Consider the following 22831-nt stretch of genomic DNA (forward strand, 5'->3'; position numbering starts at 1 on the left):
AGGGTAAAAGTTCTCCAATGATCGTGCACGCAGCAAGTGCAAACCTAATTGGAATCGATATGAGCAAGCACTCGAAGAAGCGGGCATTTCAGTTCAAAATTTAATGTGCTAATTTCAGACACACCCACCGCTGTATAATTCCCCAAACTCTCCCTGCACACAGACCGAAGCATGCCCAGGCAGCAACAGACTTTGCTATCAGGAGGACAAAGTGCTGTGAACAACAGAGCCTAATTTTAGCATCTGTTTATTCTGCTTCTTCAACACGTAAAGGCGGGTGGGGGGGAGAATAGACTGGACTGGCTGCTCCCAGCTTATTAAAGACACAGCCAGGAGCAGGGCAGAAAAGCGTTAAATCACACTCTGGGATTAGCACATGAAGGAGGAAGAAAAACAAGAAAAACAACAACCCACCAGGCACCGCTGGCCAGCGATGCCAGCTTGTTTTGTGAGCTGCTGAAGGTTACTGTGCTCCCCTCAGACACATGCTGCTCGCTCTCTACCTCCCTCCCCTTCACCAGGAGACTCAGGCATATTCATCACTAGTCACCAGGAATTCGTAGTCTAGGAACAGCATGGACTGTGTTCCCCCACCTTCCCCAGCTCCTTATTCAGCAAGGCCATGACTCATCTGCTGCACAGCAACCCCCTGACCCAGCCAGGTCTTGCTTCCCCTTTGCTCCGCCAATAGGGGTTACACTGGAGTCTGCCCCTCTCCACCCCTCCGTTGGGAACAGCGCTGGACCTTGCTGACCTTGACTCAGGGTGGGAAATCTAGCCAAAAGTACCCTGCATACAACTCACAAATGAATTCCCAGCATGCAGCAGCTCCTTTATAAACATGGGGGAGCTCAGATTCCTCCCTCCCCAATATCCTGTCTAAGATCACCTCTCTCTACAGCACAGAGCCGCACATGGGGTTAAGCACCAACATCTCCCCCCTCCCTCCAACCCCCCGCAAGACTCCAGCTATGTTCTCAGCCTTCAGGAGAGTCAGAACCCTAGCACGCCAGCTGTGAGCCCAAAGGGACCACAGTGAGCTTGCTCCTGCCTTTCCCAGGGAGCCCTGTACCGGCAGGATGGCTCTCCTCCATGCAAGAGCTGCTGCTGCCACCACCAGGCTGAATTTAAAAGCGAGGAGGAGCTGCAGCTCTCAGCCTCTGCCAGATGACCTGGTTTAATATTCGAAATACCTGGGTATTTTTACCCACACACACGCCTCTGTCTGTTGTTTTAATTTTTAAACCCTCCTCCCAAAATCTACAGGCTCTTTTCTTAGCATCGCAAATGCATTAGCTCAGCCAGGTGAGATAAGTCAGATAGAATCTTTCACTGTCTGAATCGGCGACAAATGCCCTGACAGTGACCGATGGGACCCCAATCAGGATACGCTGCTGGAGTCAGCTAGGACTGGAGAGGACAGTCACTAGACTGGCACTGCAGGGGAACAACCCCAGAGGTAGGAGAAGAGGGGAGTTAGCTATCCTGACAGGGCTCTCTCATCTGACATCTGTGGATTTTGTCTGTAGCAATTTCTGTGCCGCTGGGAGGATGCAGGCGAAGCCAAGACTACAGGCAGCTCCTTTCCAGTTAGGGAGAGAGAGAGAAGCGGTTTTGCAACTTTGGGAATGCAAAGATGTCAAGACCAATCCCACACCTTGCTCTGTGATTTTTCTCCAGCTCATGGCTGAGACACGGCCTGCCACATACTGACCAAGATGCAGCGGCCGGTGACATTGCTGGGTGACTGACGGAGATGCAAAGTGAGCCACAGCAAGCAGCTGTGATGGGTTCTTCCTGCACAGGCAGCCTAGGAGTGGGGATTGGGCTCTAGGTGTCTGTCAAATGTCATCTTAATTTATTGGCCTGGTTTTAGAACCTCCCCCTCAAAGGAGACACATATGGGATCTCCTAGCCCCACACCTGCTTGGTACAGAGAAGCTTCTATTCAAGCAGCTGAAAGCCAGCTCAGGGATACAGTCTCCCCTCCAGCATCTGTCTGTATGTACACTTTATCACTGCAGGCCCATCTCATTCATATTGCACAACAGCAGAGAGAAGCCAGGGGAAAGCCCTACATCTCAGCTGCTTTTGGGGAGCCTGGATCCAGAGCCAGATTTTTGGATCTTTCGACTGGACTCTGCCACCAAATATATGTTCAACACAAAGCAACAAACAACTTGATTCGGATATCTGTGAATCACTTTCATGTCACAACTGGATTTGGTGGTCCGACTCCTGATTTACAACGCTGAAAGACAGGGATCCCCCATAAGTTCTAGTATCCTAGGCAAAGCTTCAGGAGGATTTATGTTCATTAACGAACGGTTGTAACTACTAAAGCTAATACAGGATCATCAGACTTTGTACTATGGGGTATAAGTCTGGAGGGCTAAGGGGAAAGGCCCCACATGCGTCACACCTTTCTCTGAAGGATCGGGATGACAGATTTCAAGGACCTCTGGGCTGCTCTGGACTTGGTTCAGTTCCTCTGCTCCTCCACTGACCCAGCCTGGCACTATCAGCAGCAGCTGCCAAATCACCACATAAGAGGACAGCAGCCGATGAGCTTTCAATGCAAACAGGAAGCCTCCAAGATGTATGCCACCTGGCCACTCTAAGAGCAGCCAGGGCGTCTGGCTTCTGCCCCAAAGCAATCAATGGTTCGTAACCTTCTCAGCCGTCCCTTTCACCTACATCTAAGGACATCGGCTCTCTGACCTCTTCACTCCCGCTCTCCTTGTACCAGATCACTCTACACCAGGCAGGCCACCTGCTCCCCCACCCTCAATACAGCTCTGTTCTCAATTTGCACTATAGTTTCCTAGCCGCTGTGCAGCTGTATCTTTAGAGTTATCCTTAGAGAAACCTGGAATCTCCTGAACACCAATCCTTCCTTTGGTGCTTCACTCCATGCCTTTCCCTCCCTTATTGCCTCCCCTTAGAGATATCTGCTCAAATGCTCTCTCCGATGCATTTTTATCCCCTACCCTCCTTTCTCTGCAGCCCAAAAGCAGGACAGCCATATGCCTAAAGGAATTAGACTCTCACGAGACAGCCTAGCTCTTTGTACCTCACCCTCCCCCCCCACCCACAGCCATCCTCCCATCCAGTGAATGTAACCCAACCCCTAAGATAAGGGGATAGCTCCTTACAATAGGGGGCTGCAAAGGCAACCCCCGAGGAGCCCAAAGGCCGCTCCTGTCTTGCACACTGTTATCCAGAAGTAAGTGCTGCCCAAGCCTTGCTCACTTGGACCTGGTAAAGAACAGGAATTGCTCACTTGAGTTCACCAGCAGGTCCTGGTGCAGGCTAGCACTCTGCGAGCCTTGTACATCAGTGTTCACAGCGCAATTGGCTTTTCACCTGGTCTCCTATCCAAACTATAATAGCTTGGTCCGGTGACATCTGCTGTGCTAGCGACCACACTATAGGCCTCAGCCCATCCTCCTTGGAAGACTAGATTTATAATCCACCAGCCAGCCTGTGGCGAAATCACTAGCCACAGCCCAGCTAGCAATATAAGGCTGGAGTGGATCAGCCTGTAGCACCACCTACAAAGAGATGGCACCAACTGGTCATATTTTAGGCCAGTGCAGGTCACACCAACTCTTAGTCCCTCTCAACTAAGTGGGGGACAGGAACGTCCCAAGAGGCAGCATTTTGGCAGCATATTTATGACCAGGGTGAAAGCTTTGTCCTTGCTGGTGTAGAACTGAATGTGTATGTCAAGAATACTCCCACAGGGGAAAGAGCAAATCCTTGAGTTTCATCCACTTGGCAATTTGGGGGGGGGGGGGGGAGGGGAGAAGAAAAGTGCCATTTTCACAGCAAAATCTAGCTGCTTTTCTTTGGCCACCTCCTGAAATGATTTACAGCCTGCCAGACTGGTGAGTGATCAGCCTCCCAAGTGCAATTTTGAGTCCCCATCACCTTTTGTTGCACCCTTCTGAAAAGCCGGATGGCTCCCCCCCACTCCTCAAAAATGGCTACTTCCAGCTGCCCTCTTGCTGCAGGAAATCACAAGTAGCAAAGTAATCCCACCACTGCAATACCCAGGCTGGCCATTATGCGAGTTCAGCTGTCTTAACTTCTTACTGAGTATACAAGTGGTGCTGACATTTATTTAATCCTCATAGTACTGTTGACTGTGTACTTACGGAAACATCGCATGCTTATGGGAGACATTTGTTTCCAAGCAGCTTATGCTAAATTGCAGTGATATAAAGGAAACACTTACCCAATATTGACATTTACTGACTCCTGGCAGCATACTGCCTGAATACTCATTTATACCACTGGAGAGAAAAAAAGAAATTGAAAGAATCCAGGCCCTTCACTTCTGATCTCTTTTCAGGAGTTAAGCAATGTTGAGTTAATGATGAAAATGGAAGGGTATGTGCCCAGAACAGCAGGGGTGGACAGAAGAGCCTTACAACTTTTCACCAGTTCACACTCACTTCCTTCTTCATGGAAGAATCATCATCTTGGTTCCATGGCACAAAGCTTTGATCCCCTCCCACCTGAGAGTACCCATGAGAAAGGCCACCAGTTAGGAAAGAATTTTTTAGTCTGTATTTTTAGACTGTAGTTATTAAGATCCCTCATGCCCTTCTGTATGAATTCCAGACCCTGAACACTCCATTCCTGCAGGATATTTGTATATCCTCAAACAGGACCACAGCGTTATTTAATGGAATTCACCCCACACAATAAGTGGAATTTTCAGCCACTAAGGCATCAGGCCAAATCAATCCTTAGTGTGGTTCCATTAACTTCAATGCAGTGATGCAAGGGATGAATCTTCCCTTTACTGTATAGAAAAATACTGCAATAAACCCAGCCTACCAAAGTTTTCCTTGCATGCAGTGCTTAATTATCCATTGTGTGAGCATACTCCACGGAACACAGTTCCCAGTTACTCCATACACTGAGGCATCTACTATTCTCAGCTGAAGACCTGATTGGGTCACATTAGTGTTAATGAATGGCAGTTATGTGAATGCCCTTTTAAAAGCAAGTACTACAATATTCTACAGCTACAGCAGGCTTTGGGGTTACTGCTGTAGTTTTCTTCTTATGTGGGGGTGCTGAATGAACAAATTAAGATGAGATCTTATCGTAGAGCTGGTGGCTGAATCTAACTATACAAATCTTCTACCTCCCACTAATACCGTGACATTTAAAGAGAGCCAGCAAGTGCACAATCAGCTGCTAAACGGTGTACAAAAAGCGTGTTTTAAATTTTGACTAATGCTGTACAGTAAGAGGCAGATCCATCCCTCACATAACTATGGAACCAGGAGTTCTTTAGACAGCTCTCCCTGCTCTGCTTTTGGGGTTGGTAATGTCACTTTGCTGATCATCTTTAAATGGACACTGTTGGATCAAATTGGAAACAGTGTAGGTCTGGTAAAGCCTACATCCAACAGAGATGATCTCATAGCCGTTCCCCTGCAGACTTTTCAATCCAAACACTGCAGCATCAGGCAAGCGCATGATAAGCCAAATGTAAGAGACAATAAAACAAAAAGTGAAACTGACTAACCTGTTTTCTATTTGTGCAAGCAGAGACAAACAAGGAAACTTGCGCCATCAATGATGAAAAGTGTATTGGATATTAAAAAAATATTTGTGATTTAATAATGTACAACATGGGCTCTCCACCTGTGGGTTGTGGGCAGGTTTCAAGGTCCCAACCAAACTCCTCCCGACTTTACAGGAGAGAGAAAAAACCCAGATCATATTTTATGCTGCAATATGGGAAAAGATTGGGAGCTACTAATCTAAGGTGTTAGTACCACAGGTCAGGATTTTCTATCTATACTAATTTTACCTGACTGATGTCCCTTTAAAGTAACAGTGAGGCATCCAGGAAACACAAGACAAAAGTAATGACACCTGCCTGAGATGTACTGCACCATGTAAGATGTACTGTGCCATGTACAGTGCCCTGAGACCTCTGCCTAACCGTAGCACAGGGAGACCAGTTACAAATGGAGCATTCGCCTCAAGACATGAGCCATTACTTGGAATTCCCTTGCTCTGTGAAAGTAATGAGGGTCTCAATGAAAGGCCAGTGACCCTTTTTTATGACGGAATGCAGCTGGTGGTACAGATCTAGCTTAAAAAAGGCATCTTTGGTCCTCTAGTGAATCTCACTGCAGGCCCTACTGATGAATTTCTACCACCTACCCATTTGTTTGTGCAAACCCAGTCATCAGAATCATGCAGAAGCGGATTGGACAAAGCACAGGAGAGCAATGATGCTGCAGCCCTTTTACATTTCTAATAGAGTTGATTCTCGTTTCCCCCCCAATGTAGTCTTGCCTTGCACTCCCAGGGGAAGTACCTTATCAGCAGGATTTCCCATCCTCTGTCATTGTAAGCAGTTACTTCTTGTTTCACTGTTAATGACTGAAAAATAATCCCCTCCTCATTTGGTGTTGGTGACAGGCTATGAGGTCACCCCTTTCTCCAAGACCTGATGCATTAATTTCTCTTTACTTCTCCATAAACATCTCTGGAGCATGGAAATTCTCTGCCCTGCATGGGGAATACCACCGAATATACCAGCAAGCCCCCGAGAAAGGCTCTCCCAACTCCCTACAGGGCAAGACGACCATGAATAGAGTCCAGAACTTGTGTTATCAGAACTTTTCAGCAAAGGATCCTTCTCTGGATCTTCTCCCATTTGTGGCATCAAGGTTCATGCTGCATGCACCACCCCAGATGTCCTGTCCCCCCCAGACAATGTACAGAGAGGAATGGTTAAGTCACCAGCCCTACATGAAAATCTATTTATACAACCCTGTCAAAAGTTCACCTTTCTTTTGTATCAGCACCATTCTGCAAGCTTCTGGTCCATTCACCATCACCCATCGACTCTGTTCTCTTCTATCATAGCATTACAGGTAGAGGATTGGATAAGTGCCTCAGCTGGGTATTCCCAGCCCCTTGCTGTACCTGGATTTGGCTTGATTTCCCTTCTCAGCTTAACCTCACAATTGCATTGCCCTTGTCACCTGTGGTCTGACGACTAGTCACGCTAATGTTCACACACTGCAAATAATAAAATGACCTGTGGCAAAGGGTCCTGGTTTGATTTTAACGAGTCCTTTGCAAGGACTGCAATCTCTTCAAAGCAAGGCAGAGGGGGAAAAGCTATGTACAGCTCCTACAGAGCCTGGACTTTACCGTCCCAAGAACAGATAGCCAGAGATCCATAGGCAAATAGGGCACTTCAGATCCTTGAGGGCAAGGGCTATTTTCTGATCTGAAAACACCCAGATAGACACTTCATTGGCAGCTGTCTAGTCACTCTAGATTTACACCAGGGTAACTGAGATCAGAACCTGGCCAAAGGACATGCCCCACAGAGCTTACAGTAAAACAGACGCAAGACGCTGGCACAAGAGTTCCAACCAAGTGGCACCTATGCCAGATCACTTCTGCAGAGGAAAGTTTCCTGACAGGGGCATGGGTTAAGGAGGCACTCGAGAGATGGAAGAGAAGCAGACATCTGTTCTATGTGGACTGGGATGACATCAAAGGAGGCACTAAGCCAAGGGGGGGGGGGACCAAGGCAATAATGGGAAAAGGTGGCTAAGGAGCACTCCCGTGCCAGCACCTAGACTGGTCTCCAGGGAGAGGGGGTGATTTTCCATAGCCCCTCCTTGGAAGTTGGTTAGATCATAATGAGATTGTAGGGCTCACACTGCTGGTTCCCATGCATTTATAAATGCTCTTCTACAATGACTGAGCCACTTCATGGTGTCTGGCTCTGAGAGCCCACACAACCCAACCCAAGCCTTGTTTTAAAGCTAAGTTGCAGACTTCCACCTGTTTGTTGATGTTTTGTTGCACCAGGCCATGATTCCTGGCACACACCCTGGATGGATTTAACACAGAAGATTAATCGGCTCTCACTGTGAAATTCCACTTGAGTGCAGAGCATGTTTGGAATTTGGCTATGAAGACACCTTCACTGGACCTTCCCTATGGCTCTGGATCTGACAGATGGCAAGGGGCTTCCATGTTGCTATTTGTTTCTTCCAACCTCACCTCCTTTGGGTGAAGGGGAAAATAACTGGACATGATAAAAAGAAAAAAGATAGTGAGTTTCATGTTTTAGGATGACAGCGTCAATTCTCTTCTCACCAAAGGGCATAACACATCTCCCCCCACCAGGAGGTGAATTTCACAGTGACTTTATCCTGAGTTGCACCAGGCATTATGGTACTGACGACTTAGAAAAAGCAGCAACACCAGGAAAAATAAATAAACCAACCAACCACCACACCAAAAAACAACCTAAAGAGACTCTACACACAAAACATTGGCAGTTGTCAACTTTCAGAGCAAGAAGACAGGGGTTTGGGGCCATTTGCTGGGGAATCAGAGAATAAAAAACACGGGAAGGAGATTTGTTCTCCCCATACCTTAAGAAAAGTTCACTCTGACACTTTAAAGGCATAGGAATGAGTTACAGGAGAGACCATCCTCCTTCATTATTCTGTAATCCCTCTCAATGCAGAAAGGGGATGGGTGGGGTGGGGGCCCAGTGGATTAAATACTGGACATTTACATGTGGAGCTCTACTTGAGATCTGGCTTTGTAGAGCTAGTCTCAAAATTATTCCGTTAAGAGGCCTTAAAAGGGTCTACAGGGAAGCAGAAGTGTGTAAAGGAGAGAGACACTTCACACTGTGAAATCCTAGCACAGGCAGGGAATGGGGAGGTCAAACTGATCTCTGGTCAGCGAAGCCATAATGGGAATCCGTATCAGCCCAAGGCAATGCGCTCAACCCCCAGGATGTGAAACCCATGGGAAGTATGGTCACTGGTTAGAGCACATTGTATGGTCATCCCAGAAGCCCAATGTTGTTCGGCATCATTTCCCGGGACAGCATCAAACCAGCCTGCCACAAATATGCACGGGCCAACTGAGAACAAATCCTTGGGCTGAAATCCAGTGACCTTAACTGATTCTTCTCCAGGTATCTGAGATTCTCATGTAAGGCCCATGCCTAAGTTAAATGTTCCATGCATGATTCTTGGATCATACATATGTGATCCTTGCCAATCTGCTGTTACTGACTTGAAGAAGTAGGAGTGTGTTATTCCTGTGTGTGCTATTCACACTGATCCATTTGGGCCAAATTCACTCTTAGTGTAAGTGAATGCAACTCCACTGACTTCCCTGGAGTGGCAGCTGCATATATCATGGGTAGGTCTGGCTCACTGACTTCACTGGGTCTACTTGTGTGAGTAAGGCAAGTGGGATTTGCCTGCGAGCTCCCTCCAGCACAAGGGGTCACTGCCCTATGGGTGCACACCACCTGCATCAGTCAGTAAGGTAACTGTATGGCCCTACAGCCCGAGTGGCACTCTTAAGACCATGGGTGCATGTGCTACCAAAATCAGCGGCACCACAATGGGCACTGTGCCTAGGCGTGCATAAGCACTACCAGCCCAGCCCTGCAGTCAGAATGGGGAATTCCAAGTGGGGGAAGCACCAATGTGTCCTGGAAATACACTTCGGCTCCTGGATCTGCGCTACCCCTTCCTCAGCAGCCACACAGATTGGAGAGGGGATAGAACAAGACACACACCAGTGGGCTAGCTGCCCGGCTGCTGACTGTCACATTTCTCAGCACTGCAAGCAACAGCTCCATGGCAATGAATTTATCCTTCTTACAGTAGGAACCAGCCCATGTGCCATGTTAGCTGTGCTGCCATGTAACCCAACAGGAATACGCAAGGTACCAGAGGCGCATTCCCAACAGGTTGCCACAGAGAGGCAGATCAGCTAGACCACACAGCAAACAGACAAGATGTGGATCTACACAGCAGCTTTCAAACAGCAAGGCTCGTTAAAAAGTCCTAATTAAAAACAATGCCTGGGAAGTGTGTGTGGGGGGGGAGCAAGGCCCTTCTGGACCCGAAAGGCAAACTTCTGCAGCTCTGCTAACAAACTGCCATTTGATCTGCAGGGATTGGAGAGGCTCAGGGGGCCGGGGAAGAGACACTACAAGGAAAAGCCAGGCTACCAAACTGCTCATATACCTGAACCTGCCACTGCCCCAGTGTGCCAGGAGAGCTCAGATTTGTTCTGCCTGAAATTGGCACGGCAGACACAGTGTGTTTCTTTTGTGCAGAATGAAGCACCTTCGATTGCAAACATGGCTCTCCCCTTTAGCGCTGTCAGTGGTAACAGGGTGTTGGGGGCACCCAGCGACAGGTCTGGCCCACAGCTCAGAAGAAAAAGCAACAAGTGGACAGCTGTAGAGCGTCATGCCTCCAACCAGGGGCTGACCACAACGAGCCTGTGTTTGGCTGGGGAGGGGGAGAAACAGCCACCCCTTACAAGCTACACTCTTCCCCCCCCCCCAAAGTTTCACCCTTCATGTAATCAACAGATGGACTCGTGGGTGGTTTCTTTTAACCACCTCACGCCCTGTCCCGCATGAACGCCTTCATGTGACCCAGCTAACACTTGGCGTTGGCATTCCGAGAGGGCATAAGCAGCTCCAATTCTTTACGCAAAACCCTCCGTATTCCACAGGTAACGGCCAACAGCTTTGCCCCAGCAACGCAGCTCTGAAATAACACCCCTCCCCGACGCCTGGGACGGCTGCTCAATATCAAAGTTGTGTGGGAAATTCCTCCAGACTGCCCGGCTCTCTCCAGCGTTGGAGGCATACGGCCAAAAGGGAGCGCCGAATCCCCCCTACCCCTACCACGGGGACCCACACGCTCTCATCGGAGACACCTCTTTCCATCACAAAACACGCTTGCAATTGTAGCCCCCCCGTCAAGGCGCTCTGCCCCAACCGAAACAAGGCAAAACCACCAATCTAAGGTGAACGAACCTTGAAAACAAGCAAACCCCTCACTGGGGTCTAATGGGGAAGTGGGGGAAAAGCGGAGTTCAGAGCCGTGTTTACACACAAACAGGAGCTAATTAACTTAGCTGGAGCAGAAAGAACTCATTTGCATGGTAAACATTTTTTAAGGCGAGCTGTCTTGAGAGAGAGCAGAACTCCGGAATGCACTTGCCAGCGAAGGACCTTTTCCCAAATACGATCGCACCCTCCTGGTCAAACCCAGGGGCTCACCTGGCTGATCTCCCCAACAGGAGAGCCAGCACCCCTGCCTTGCCACCATCCCCGACCTGCCCGCACACCCTACTTTGAAACTCAGGAACCGCCGTGTCCTACCTTGGCTGAGCAGCAAGAAGCAGAGGAGCAGCAGGTCTGCCTGGAAAGCTTTCATTCCTTAGACTTCGCCAGCGGGGAGCGAGCAGGAATCAGGGGGCTGCAGCTTCTCCAGCGCCTGCAATCCTTTCTCTCCCTCTCTTCAGTCTCAGCAGCCGGTTGCGATGGAGTTGTTCTGAGCCGCCTCTGCTTGTCTGGCTCCTCGCAGCTCCATCCTCAGTCTCAGCATCCCAGCCTCCTCTACAGAAGCTCCTCCCACAGCAGTCAGGGACTTGACTGACAGAGCAAATCTTTTCTACACGGGCTGGGGGGGAGTAACAATGAAAGAGGGAATACTTGTTAAAAATGAAAAAGGCGGGTTATTTTTTCTTCTCCCCCCTCCCAAGAATGGGCTGCTTTCATCCGACACAAGCCCAGGCCGCCGGGCTCCATGTCTTGTCATGGGAGAAGATTTCTGATTTTACAGGAGCAAACTTGATTAATAATTTTCGCTCCTGCTAAATGAACGCAGGGAACTCTGTGCGCTTGCAAAGCAGCTGGGGGAGGGATTTTGTGCAGGGAGAGAGCATCACAGGTAGAACTTAGGCTGCGAGAAACATGTGCAACTCTCCATGTGCCAATTGCAATGGAGCAGATGAGATTTTTTTTTCCTTTGCTCTAGAAAGGTTTCCCACATCACCTCTGGGTTACAGCCCATGGCTGCTACTTTCTGCGAAGAGGCAGAGCCGGTGGCAAACAGCAATGCAACTAAGTGACTTTCCTATTTTGCAGCCCCTCTAACTTTTTTGTGCATGGGGAGAGCTTGCACCAGTAGCATTTGGAAAGTCTTGCAGGTGAACATCCCACTGTTTGCTTAGGCAAATGAGCTCGTCTGCATTTTCTACACTCTATAGTCCTGTTGCTCCCACTAAAGTATTCCATCCTTTAGCTTCCAGCCTCTGGGCAGCTGTCATCCATGGGGAAAATGGATGGCTCTGTCCAGGCAGGGGATCATACAGTACAACTCAAGAACAGTTATCCTCATGGTCCATGCAACCTGCCTGAAGGACTTTGCTTAGATTCAGGGCTAACTCTGGGCTCCAATGAATGGCTACAGCATAGCTGGTTTGGAAACAATGTCTCAGCTGCACTCAGAGCTCCACCTAATTTTCACAGAAGCCAGCTGGTGTCTTTCCCCATAGGCTTCCTTGGGAGTTAAGTTGAGCTGTACAGTGCCTAACCATGCTAGCTTGCACCAGGTTGGAACGTCGTTCGAACCAGCATAGCAGGTGCGAAGAATACAAACCTTCCTGCTTCAGGGCAGGACAGCCAGTAATTGTCAGTGGTTAGGAAAGAACTTCCCTTACAAATTGGCTATTTCAGAAGCATCCACTTCAGGCTTTTTGCAGCTGGCCAGGCAGAGGCAGGACTCCAGTATAGACGGGCCTCTGACGTGCTACAGCAATTGCTGTGTGTCCTGGCAGAGAAGTAGATTCTGTCTGTGTGGAATTTAGCTCACCAGAAGGTAATTAAATCCCATCCAGATAGAATCCTATCCTAAACTCTTGCTTCGCACAATTAAACTGCCTGCGGTGTTCCACCCCAGAGGTGTGGCTGTCTCTCAGATGCCGCTGAGTGATTGCTGTGCATTGGAATTCTTCAGCACAAGAGGTGTTAAGGTAATGTAACGTTCTCTGCTGCAGACTCATTCCACACAGAGATTTCATTCGCTGGTAACAATTGCCCTGTTTCCCCTTGCTATATTTATCTGCAGGGTGCAAGATAGTCAATCCATACCCGAACTGTATTATGTAGTTCTAGGGAGCTGTGTGACAGTTCGTATAAAAGATGCTGCACAAAGTGACGCTAGTGAATCACCACCACTCTTTGCTAACAGAATACAGTCGCAAATCTAAAGCTATTGGCTACCTTACGTAACAGATGTGCACCATGACCCTCAGGTCAAAGAGAATAGAGCTTACAACCTCCTATCCTGAAGCACAGGCCTCTCATACTTGACAGATTCTCCACTACCTCAGCACTATAGGGCTTATGACATACAGTTAAGCTGCTCTTTAATTTTATCCAGTAGAGGGCATTGGTGTACCCAGTGGCCAAGTCAGTAGGGATGGCAGATAACACTTGCTTTGAGCAACCAGAAGCTTTTGCACAATTGCACCTGCCCAATGGTATCTCACCTCCTCTGCAATATTCTACATATTTATACACTTTGTGGGGCCACGGATGTTGGGCTTTTCTGCAGAGCGAACATTGTTCCAAGGGGTTTATTCAGAATTTGCAGATTTTTTGGTGCCATTTTCCTTAGATTTCATTACACTGCAGGTGGTGGCCACTGCTTTGCTGTTCAAAGCAGAGAAACATGATTTGCCCCAGCTACATTTGTGATGGTTATAGCTGGGCAGATTTAACTTCCCCAGAGTTAGGGGCAAGGGCTCTGAGCAAAGTTTTCCATACAAACCCACCTCTAGGGGACACAGGAATCCTACATGAGGCAGGAGAAGTTTTATTTTCCCCAGGTTGGTTCCCTCCACTCCAGTAGGTACTGCAAAGCAGAAATGCAGCAGCAGTTTCGCTTTCAGGGTGAAACGTTGCTCTCACGAAAGCTCATGCTCAAATAAATTGGTTAGTCTCTAAGGTGCCACAACTCCTCCTTTTCTTTTTGCATCTCTGCATTGCAAATGGTGGTGCCGACGGAGGAGATGCCAGGCAGCTAGAGAGGGACAACACACACCTGTCTAATCCAGGGGCAGGGGCTTTCAGGGCTGACCACTCACAACTGCTAGAGAAGCTACACAGAGGTGACAGCACAGCTAAAATGCTTAGTCCCACAGCCTCACTTCCTCCCCATACACTCAGGACCCCCATCCCCACAGAGAAGCCAGGGGAAAGGCTTGGGGGCGGGGCTGTATTGTATAGATCACACTCTCCCTCTCCCAGAAAAAAAAATCCCTTCCATCCACAGAAGCAATTTGGGCCACCAGCCACCCACAGGGGTGAGCATCAAAGCCCCTTTGAGCCAGGCATCAAGAGCAGGTGAGCTAGGGGAAAGAACCATTCTAGCCTTCTTAAAAGGTAAAGAGCCTCTGGGCCACACGAAGCCCAATAAAGATACCTATGCTCAGCACCCACACCAAGCACTTGCTTTTAGCAAAGGGAAGACAAAGCAAACAAAGAAACAAGTCATACTGGAGTATCAGCCTTCATGCTACTAGACAAACAAATAATGCCTTGCCCCAGCACTCCCCTAGATAGACTAGGTTAGGGAGAAAACAAAACAAAAAAAACCCACTCCTCTCCTTCCCCAGGGACACAGCACCACTTCACTCCCAGCCTTGCAGGCACTCTGCTTCCTTTTCATGACTTCCCCCAATTAGATGACATGGTTCCAAACCCTAGCAGCCCAACAAGCCACAGCTGCCAGCCCTTCTGTTCAGCCAGGCAGTCTTTGATGGCTAGTTCCCTACTTTCTGCCCACTGAATGGGCTGAACCCCTTTCCTGGTTCACATGAGGACTGCACCCCATCACAGACCCCTGTAATTCATAATGAGCCTGAAAATATTATCTAACATTTCTATAGCATTTATTGTCTGGAAAGGGGGTGGCATCTTAATCACCTGTGCAATAGTAACTAAAAGGAAACACAAACCCTGCCCAGGGATCTCATCCCCTACTACTGACCATTGGCCACCTCTGGGGTGGAACGCAGCAGCTTTTAGGCAGCACACAGCTACGCTGTACAATGATTAAAGACAGGAAGTGAGGAAGAATTCTGTATCCATTTGAAACTGCAAGGGGGCACTTGGGGGCACTGAATGTAATTATAAAATGAGCATTATACAGTAATTATGGCTTTGCAATCTAATTACTTACAGCTGTGCCTTTGTGCTTAAAGGTGAACTTCAAAAGGAAATGGCAGAGTTCTCCTAGGGTTTATACTTATATCTGCAGAAAGTCACCAACAGCCAGGCAACAGGGTCTGTCTATGTGCAAATCTCTCTGGGGATGCACTGACATTGATTTAGCTGGCACCTCTCTGTTTACAAGCTAAGCTGACAGAAGCCAGTTTAAATTGATTTATGAACTATTGATTTATCCACACACAAAGTGGCACAAATTTAACTAAATCAGTTTAGAATCATACTTTTAGTTAAATTGGCATAGAGCTGTATTTATGTATAGGCCTGGCCTAAAACAGGCATCAGTATGTTATCATCTAACAAGGACAACCCACTGTTTTCTTCTTAAGCCCTGTGACTACCAGACCTGCTGAGACTGTGCCAATGCCATGCACATATACATATCCCTGATGGCATCACAGTAACCATGGTTCCTTGTGACACGCAGTCACCCTGTAGAAGGTTGCGATTTTCTTTTCACTTGAGTTCATGATTTGCAACATTCTCCACCTTCCTCCTCCCAAAAGCATGACTTTATTTTCTAGCAGCACTGTTACTTTTGTGCCTGTTGTCAGGTGCAGCAGGGGTCACAAAGCACTGGGCTAGGAATCAGGAGATGTGGGACCTAATTATCCATTGTATGCATACAACTCTGACTAGAGTTTGTGTGAGACCGGCTAATGGGATAATCAGGTCTTGGGGTTCTGTTCCTGTTTCTGCCATTGGCCTGCTGGGAGATCACAGGCACATCACTTAACTTCCCTGCATCTCTGTCTCTTCTGTACAGTTCACCACCTGTAAAATAGGAATAAGTACACTGACTGGAACTGCCTGGAAAATAGCATTTTCTGTGACAAATTTCAAAATAAAATTTAAAAGGTTTCATTTTTCAATTTTTGTGTGTGGAAATTTTCTATTTTTGACAAACTGAAAACTTTTTTTCCCTTCATTTTCTCATCTGAAAACCAGGAAAACATCAAATTCCAGAAAAAGGCCATGCATTGGGTTGTTTTTTGTAAAATTCCACATCTTGAGACCATCAGTTCACCACCTCCACTGGTGTGAGAGGTGGGAGCCCTAGTGAAGACAGGACACAAACTTCTGTAGGCATTTTAACCACTGTGTCATCTAGCCCTGCAAAGTGCAAAGGGGATGTAGAGATTAATTAAACTTGCACAGGTTTGAAATGTCAAACAAAACCTGAGCAGCATTGAACCACATGGAGTAAAATGTCTGAATGACTTGGACACAATTCTTGCAAGTGGAAGTCAGGAAGTTCTAAATGGTGCTAGTTACTGGTAGAAGGCAGAAAGCCAAAAGATGAGTGACTTTAACCAGCTGAGAGGCGCCATAATCACCTGGAAATGAGCTGCCAGGAGTCGTATTGCTCTTACTAAATGGAACAAAACCACATAAACACAAGGAATCCGAGGAGCCCATTAGAGCCGTAGAGACAAATTTTGCTTTCAGTTATGATGGTGTGAAGCAGCACAACTTGGTGGAGTTCCCCCAGATTTAAATGGGCAAATGAGAGTGGAATTTGGCCCATGACTGTGAAATTATCTAGGGTCAATCAGAAAACTCCAGTGGGTCCAGAATTCTAAAGCTGCTTTTGGCCCATTTCTTTGCTCACAAAAGATTGGGCTAGCAAAGTTGGTGCAGGACGGAGGGCCACAGGCAAAACAATGTGGGAAGGGCATCAGGATTACAGGGCTCCAGGACACCATGGAATGCAAGACTCTCTTTACTTCTTTATCAGACTCTTATGTCCTTGCTGTACACCTGCTAGGGGCCATTCTGAGCAGTGACTCTAAATGTTTGCGGCTAGCACCGCATTCCCCCCAAACATGAGTGGACAGTCAGGTCTTTGGAGGCTCAGGATTGGAACAGCACAGAGTGTGGCGGCCCCAAGTCCAATCGGGGTTGGGGGGGGGGGCAGGAGGGCCATTTGACCTGGGCCTCAAGCTCAAAGGGGGCCTCACATTTAGACACTTGTTAATTTTTTGGCATTTGATAAGTTTCGCAACTTGTTTTTATGCACATCCCTATCGGACCAAAATATGACACATTCTCTCATCTTAGAGCTGCAAATTTAAGCAAATAAGAGATGTGATCTGGTAAAAGACATAAATTTTTGTTAACTGATATAAATTTTGTCATATTAAAGAGTTAAAAATGTTCATAAATATTAATAAAAATATATTGGTTCTGATGGCACAAGATTAGATGGTGATGAACTTGTCCTCTCAGATCAGCTGATTATATAAACAAACCACTACGAGTGGCTGGTGGTGGATCAAATGCGTGTTGAAAGATAGAGAATTGTTACATTTTAGTGTCTTTATAGTTTTATGTCTAGTTGACCCAGGAATTATTTATGTGTGAGAATTCCTCATTATTATTTTCATATGGTAGCTAAAAGCGGTGATTGGTTAGTTGGTTGGTTGGTTGGTTGAGTCCTACTTTGTAGCTTGGCCATCATCATAGGCTTTCATAGTCTATAGGCCCAGATTCAAGGTGAAAATTTGCGAGAGAATCTTGTACAATAAGTTTCATGAGGACACACATTTGAAATTTTTGGACATTATCCCTCTGTCTGTATCCGTGTCTGTGTTTACTATACATATATGTCATCCCTTTGTCTTCAGCTCAGCCTGTTATATTATAAATTGCATGCTTGAGTTTTGATTCAGTGACAAGGATAATAACCTGACTGTTTCATTTTGTGTTCTTAATTAGTATTCCTTCGTTTTAAGTCTTTTCAGCATTTGCGTACATGTTTACAGTAGAAGATTTAAAGTGTAGATAAGCTACTTATTTACAACAGAATATTTCAAGTGTGGATAGGCTACATATTGACCAGATAGATCACTATGAAGGGGAGATTTGAAAGTGGTGCAAGCAAGAGATGGCGAAAACAACTGAGTGAAGCAGCAGCTAAGAGCTCAAAGCCAATAACTTCATTTCTCAAACCACTGGAAAACACACCTTACCCAACAAACAATGCTACAGACAATGAAAACTCTGCAACTGCAACAGGTAATATTTCAATGCCAATACCTGAACATGAGGACACGAGTCAAGAAGGAGATGTGCCAACAGTAATAGATGCAGCAGAAGATCCTGTGTATGATCAAGAAACTCAACAGCAACAGGAAGATGTAGATCTTACGCACCAAGAGCAATTCATGAGTACTACAGGTTTGACTGTGACTGACATTGGAATTATTGACAAGAGCAATGCTGCCCAAATGCAATCTTTTCTTCAAATTAGTTGTTTTGAAATTCCAGGTAACAATCCACGAGATGCTTATAATCAAGCTTTCCCTACTTGTCTGCTGACAAAAACTCTTCCAAATGGTGAGACCTGCACAAAAGACTGGTTATGCTGGAGTACAGAAAAACAATCTCTGTATTGTGAACTCTGCTCCATTTTGAACAAAAGTGCTGCAAATGCATCAGTTCTCTCTGATCAATCAGGATGGAACATCAACAGAGTTTGGAGAAAGTTGAAAGACCGAATACCATCATATGAGAGTTCAATCTCACACAAAGAAAACTATGTTGCATGGAAATCAGCCAGTAGGGCAGCATCAGCTGAAAGTTCAGCTGAGAATTTACTCTTGACTGAACTCTCTACAGAAACTAATAACTGGAAAACTTCTTGAGTGCATCCTGAATGTCATCCTTTTCCTTTCTGAGCGGGGATTGGCTTTCTTTGGTTCAAGTCAACGTACTGGTGATCGTGCAAATAGAAACTTTCTAGGCATAGTTGAGCTTCTCAGCAAATATGACCCACTTTTATCAGAGCATGTTAAACGTGTTCAAGAATCGCAAGAGAGTCAAAAGCGCTTGCCAGGCTTAATATCTACTTAATATCAACTGTGACATTGCACGAAAGATAGCTTTTTCCTCAATAATTAGTGCATTTGCACAAAAAAAGCCTAGAAAAGCATTTGTTAAATCAAAAATATTCAAATTATGTCTCACTCTTTTTTGGTGCCTTATTTTGTTTTTATGTATCATCATTTTTTATTTTTATTATGGTTAGGGGCCTCAAAAGCTGGAAGTGGCCAGGGCCTCTCTGGACCTCTGAGAGGGCCTGGGTGGCCCAGGACTGCAGAGCTGTGTAGAGGGAGGGGTAGGGATCGTGTGGGGCACGGGCTGACCTGCAATGATACACCTGTGATGGTGGGGAGCCCTGCACACCCGTAGAGTCCCATCGCCTTCCATCAATGCAATTCTCCTTGCAGGACTGGAGCCTAATGGTGCAATTTCACCAATTAATGCAACAGGGAGATTTTGCATTAAATCCGGGCCAGGATGAAGTGAATTGGAGTTTTGCTATTGACTTCAATGAGACCAAGATGTCATCCTATATCATCTCCTGGACAAGCAATGGACACATTATAATGTCCATCTCCACCTCCATGTGCTCTCAAACAGCTGGAATGGTCACACAGGGGTGCCAGATGGCAAAGCCCTCCTTTCAGCGAATAGTTCTTTATAGCCCTTTTTGGTCATGTGTCTAATCTGTCTCCTTGGCTGCTGATGGCCAGAGGGGAGAATTCTGCCTTTTTTTTTTTTTTTGATCCTACAATGACAAGTGCAATAGATGCAAAACATCAGAAGATGGCAAAAGCAGGCACTTTTCTGATGCAGCTGACTAATGTTAGCCTGTTTACTGGAGAGGGCAGGAAACAGAATGCTGTAAAATGCTGTGGATAAAAAAATAAAGCAGCATGACAAAATTTAAAAAAAAATATATAGGAGTGAGATTGACAGGAAATGGGTCCTGAACAGCAGGACAGCTTAAGCCAAGGTAGATTTTGTTGGTGTCTCTTTTTAAGCACATGGAAGGGGTAAATCACACATTTCCCTGCTATGGTTTGTAAAATGTTTTTCTCACCTTTTAAAAATGTGTTGGCCAAGTGATGGTGTTCAAAGGAGGCAGGGTAGTCTAGTGGTTAAGGCACTAAACTGGGGCTCAAGAAATCTGGCTTCAATTCTCTGCAACAGGCTTCCTGCCTGACCATGGACAAATCAATTAGGCCCAGATCTCCTGGAAGTGAGGAGCCTAAATACCTTTCAGAATCTGTGCCTCAGTCTCCTCATGTCAAATGTGGATAATGATGCTTGTCAAGTTAGAATAAAGTTCTCCAGAGCAGCAGCTGTCTCTTCCTGTGCATGTGAGCAGTGCAGAAAGAGACACCCCATGGCACTGTGGGGCCCAGCCACTGCTGTAATGTTCAGAAGAGGAATGCAGCTGGGACACTTTGCCCTCTCCTGAAAGTTGGCGAACTTTCATAGTACGAAAAAAAATGTATCTGTGTTTCCTTGAGAGTTTGTGGGAAACAATAACAAATTCCATTCAAATAAACACCCATTGCTGTGATCAAAGGTTACAATAGTGAGGTTTTAAAATCAATCAATCAATGACATGAAATGCATAGAGAATAGAAGTACTAAAAGTGATTGGTGCTTTGGGTGCGCTGAGGTGAAACTTACAATCTATGAGGTGCATTCTGGCAGGAACATATCACAACACCCTCAACCAGCATGGGGGTGGTGATAGGGTATAGACAGCATAATGGGCTGGGTGGAGTACTGAATAATAAATAAATGCTTGTCATCCAAAGGTCTCAAAGCACTTTATGAAGGTGGGTCAGTGGCATTACCTTAATGGTATAGATGGGGAAACTGAGTAACAAAGTGACTTGTGCAAGGCCATCCAGCAGACCAGTGGTAGAGGCAGGAATAAGAATCCAAGTCGCCTAGCTCCTCATCTGGGACCCCATCCACCAGGCCATTCTACTGGCCATAGTAACTAAATTCAGCTCTCAGGGAATATAGGGAACAGCCCAAGAAGAGCTAAGTCTCAGCAGAAGGGAGATCTGCACAGAGCTGGGCTGGGTTTGTTTCTGTTTATTGTCTAGTGAGGATGTAACCACTGCACCCTAAATCCTCATGCAGGAAAAGCTGCGAGGAAAATCCCACTAAGTAAAAGACGTGTGTTCCTCGCCGAGAATCCACCAGCTCCAAAGCCAGGCTCTGAGCTATTCCATTGCTAGGCCAGCCCACCTTCCTAAAATCCATGGAGAAGCTGCTCCAGTGGGACCTTAGAGACCATTCCAAGGCAGGGGCAAGCAGCTAAAGGCTTGGGGGGGGGTGGTGGTCAGATTTTCAAAGGGATTTAGACACCTGGAAATACAGATAGGCGTCTTGTGGGATTTTCAGAAGTGGCAAAGGCACCTTTCTGTACATACAGCCATCTAAATACCTTTGCAAATCTGGCCCTTTGTCCTCATAAATATGTGCAGATATTGCGACCCCAGTGATAGCCCTGTCTTCATCCTTCTGGTCCGAGCAGGAACCATCTGCAGATGGAATGCTGCCAAGACTGTCTGCATTACTGCCGCTTTGGCAGCATATGCTACAGCCCATTTTAGGGCACATGTGGAGCAAACCTACATTTGGCCCTATATGAAAGGTTGTCCTTTCTAACACACTTGGGGCAAATCCTGACCCGATCACAGGGCAGAAGTCAGTTTGCAATTGACTTTCAAATGCTGCCAGCCTCCCGGTGCCCTGACTGAGTCGTGAAGATGCATAGAGCCAGGATGATACTGACGCTGTGTCTTGACCGTATTCCCTTGCTTGTAACATGGGAGTTGTATTTCACCTGGAGGGACTTTCCCTTAATGTGCACCATTTGTTCCTGAATCCTGTGCTGTCTGGGCTTCGGAAGTGTATTGGTTTTGTAGCTGGTACCCTCTGTAGGTCCTGCACCTATGGGTGCTATGGGCTGGTACTGGTTCTCTTTCCTCTGCACTGCAATGATCTTGTCAACTTTGTCCAACCTTCCTCTTTCTCGCCAGTAGATGGACACAATCTATTTTGATTGCTGATATTTCCAGGAGGCTGAGTCATGCCCTAGCCCAGTGAATTGGATATCAGGGCTTTCCATGAACTAGAAGCAGCCCCAGAAGCGTGCAGGGAGGCAGACAGGGAGAGAGCAGAAGAGAGCAGGTCACACAATGGAGCCTCTGGTTCAGCAGGGGTGCGGGGATATTTCTTGCTTGACAGGATGCTTGAATGCTCTGCCTGGCTCATTTGCATGGCAGCGCCCAGCTTGCTTTTCCCCGCTAAGAGCTGTTTCAGAGCAGTGCTGGGCATGCTCTGGGAGGCCCCAGATGTGTCGGGGGAGCTCTGGGCACATCCTGAATGTTTCTAGGTTCTGGAGGGTGCTTTGAGTTCTGAGGACCTGTTAAAAGGATTCCTAGGTGCTAGGATTGTGTGAACAGCCCTGGGATGGAGGGATAGAGATGCACTGGCTCTCAGGACCCACTGAAAGGGGTGGCTCAGGCCAATGGGCACACTGAGTTCTGAGGATATCATATGCTGGGACGTCTGAGCCTGCTAGCGAGTGCAAGGAGGTTCAGCTGGCGCAGTGGCTAGTCTGGGCTGTGCATATGGGTACACAGAACTCCACGCATGGACGGCAGGAGCCTGTGCCATACTCATGAGCCCATGGGATTTGGGGCAGGCACTCAACTTTCAATGGTGCAATGTTCCAGGAGGCCCAGGCAGGGTGGGAGCACACCGAGAGTTATCTGTGTCCCTTGGGTGATTATGTCCGGATGCTGCTGACAATGCCTATTTTTGATGTATCCGTTTCAGTTCAACGATGTTGCCTAATCTGGTGTAGGCACCTTT

The 22831-nt window shown here is 47.0% G+C and overlaps 1 protein-coding gene across 1 annotated transcript in view; it reads right to left on the reverse strand.

Annotated features, from left to right (window-relative positions):
* The window catches only part of KIRREL3 (kirre like nephrin family adhesion molecule 3), a 759605-nt gene that overhangs the window by 717756 nt on the left and 19018 nt on the right, over positions 1 to 22831 (reverse strand). Inside the window, exon 2 of the mRNA XM_084611890.1 lies at positions 11222 to 11522. Within this exon, the coding sequence (XP_084468016.1) occupies positions 11222 to 11276 (55 nt within the window). The 5' untranslated portion in view covers positions 11277 to 11522. The remainder of the gene's footprint in view (positions 1 to 11221; positions 11523 to 22831) is intronic.

Source organism: Lepidochelys olivacea (genome assembly GCF_965140295.1).
Source record: "Lepidochelys olivacea isolate rLepOli2 genome assembly, chromosome: 22".
NCBI lineage: Eukaryota > Metazoa > Chordata > Testudines > Cheloniidae > Lepidochelys > Lepidochelys olivacea.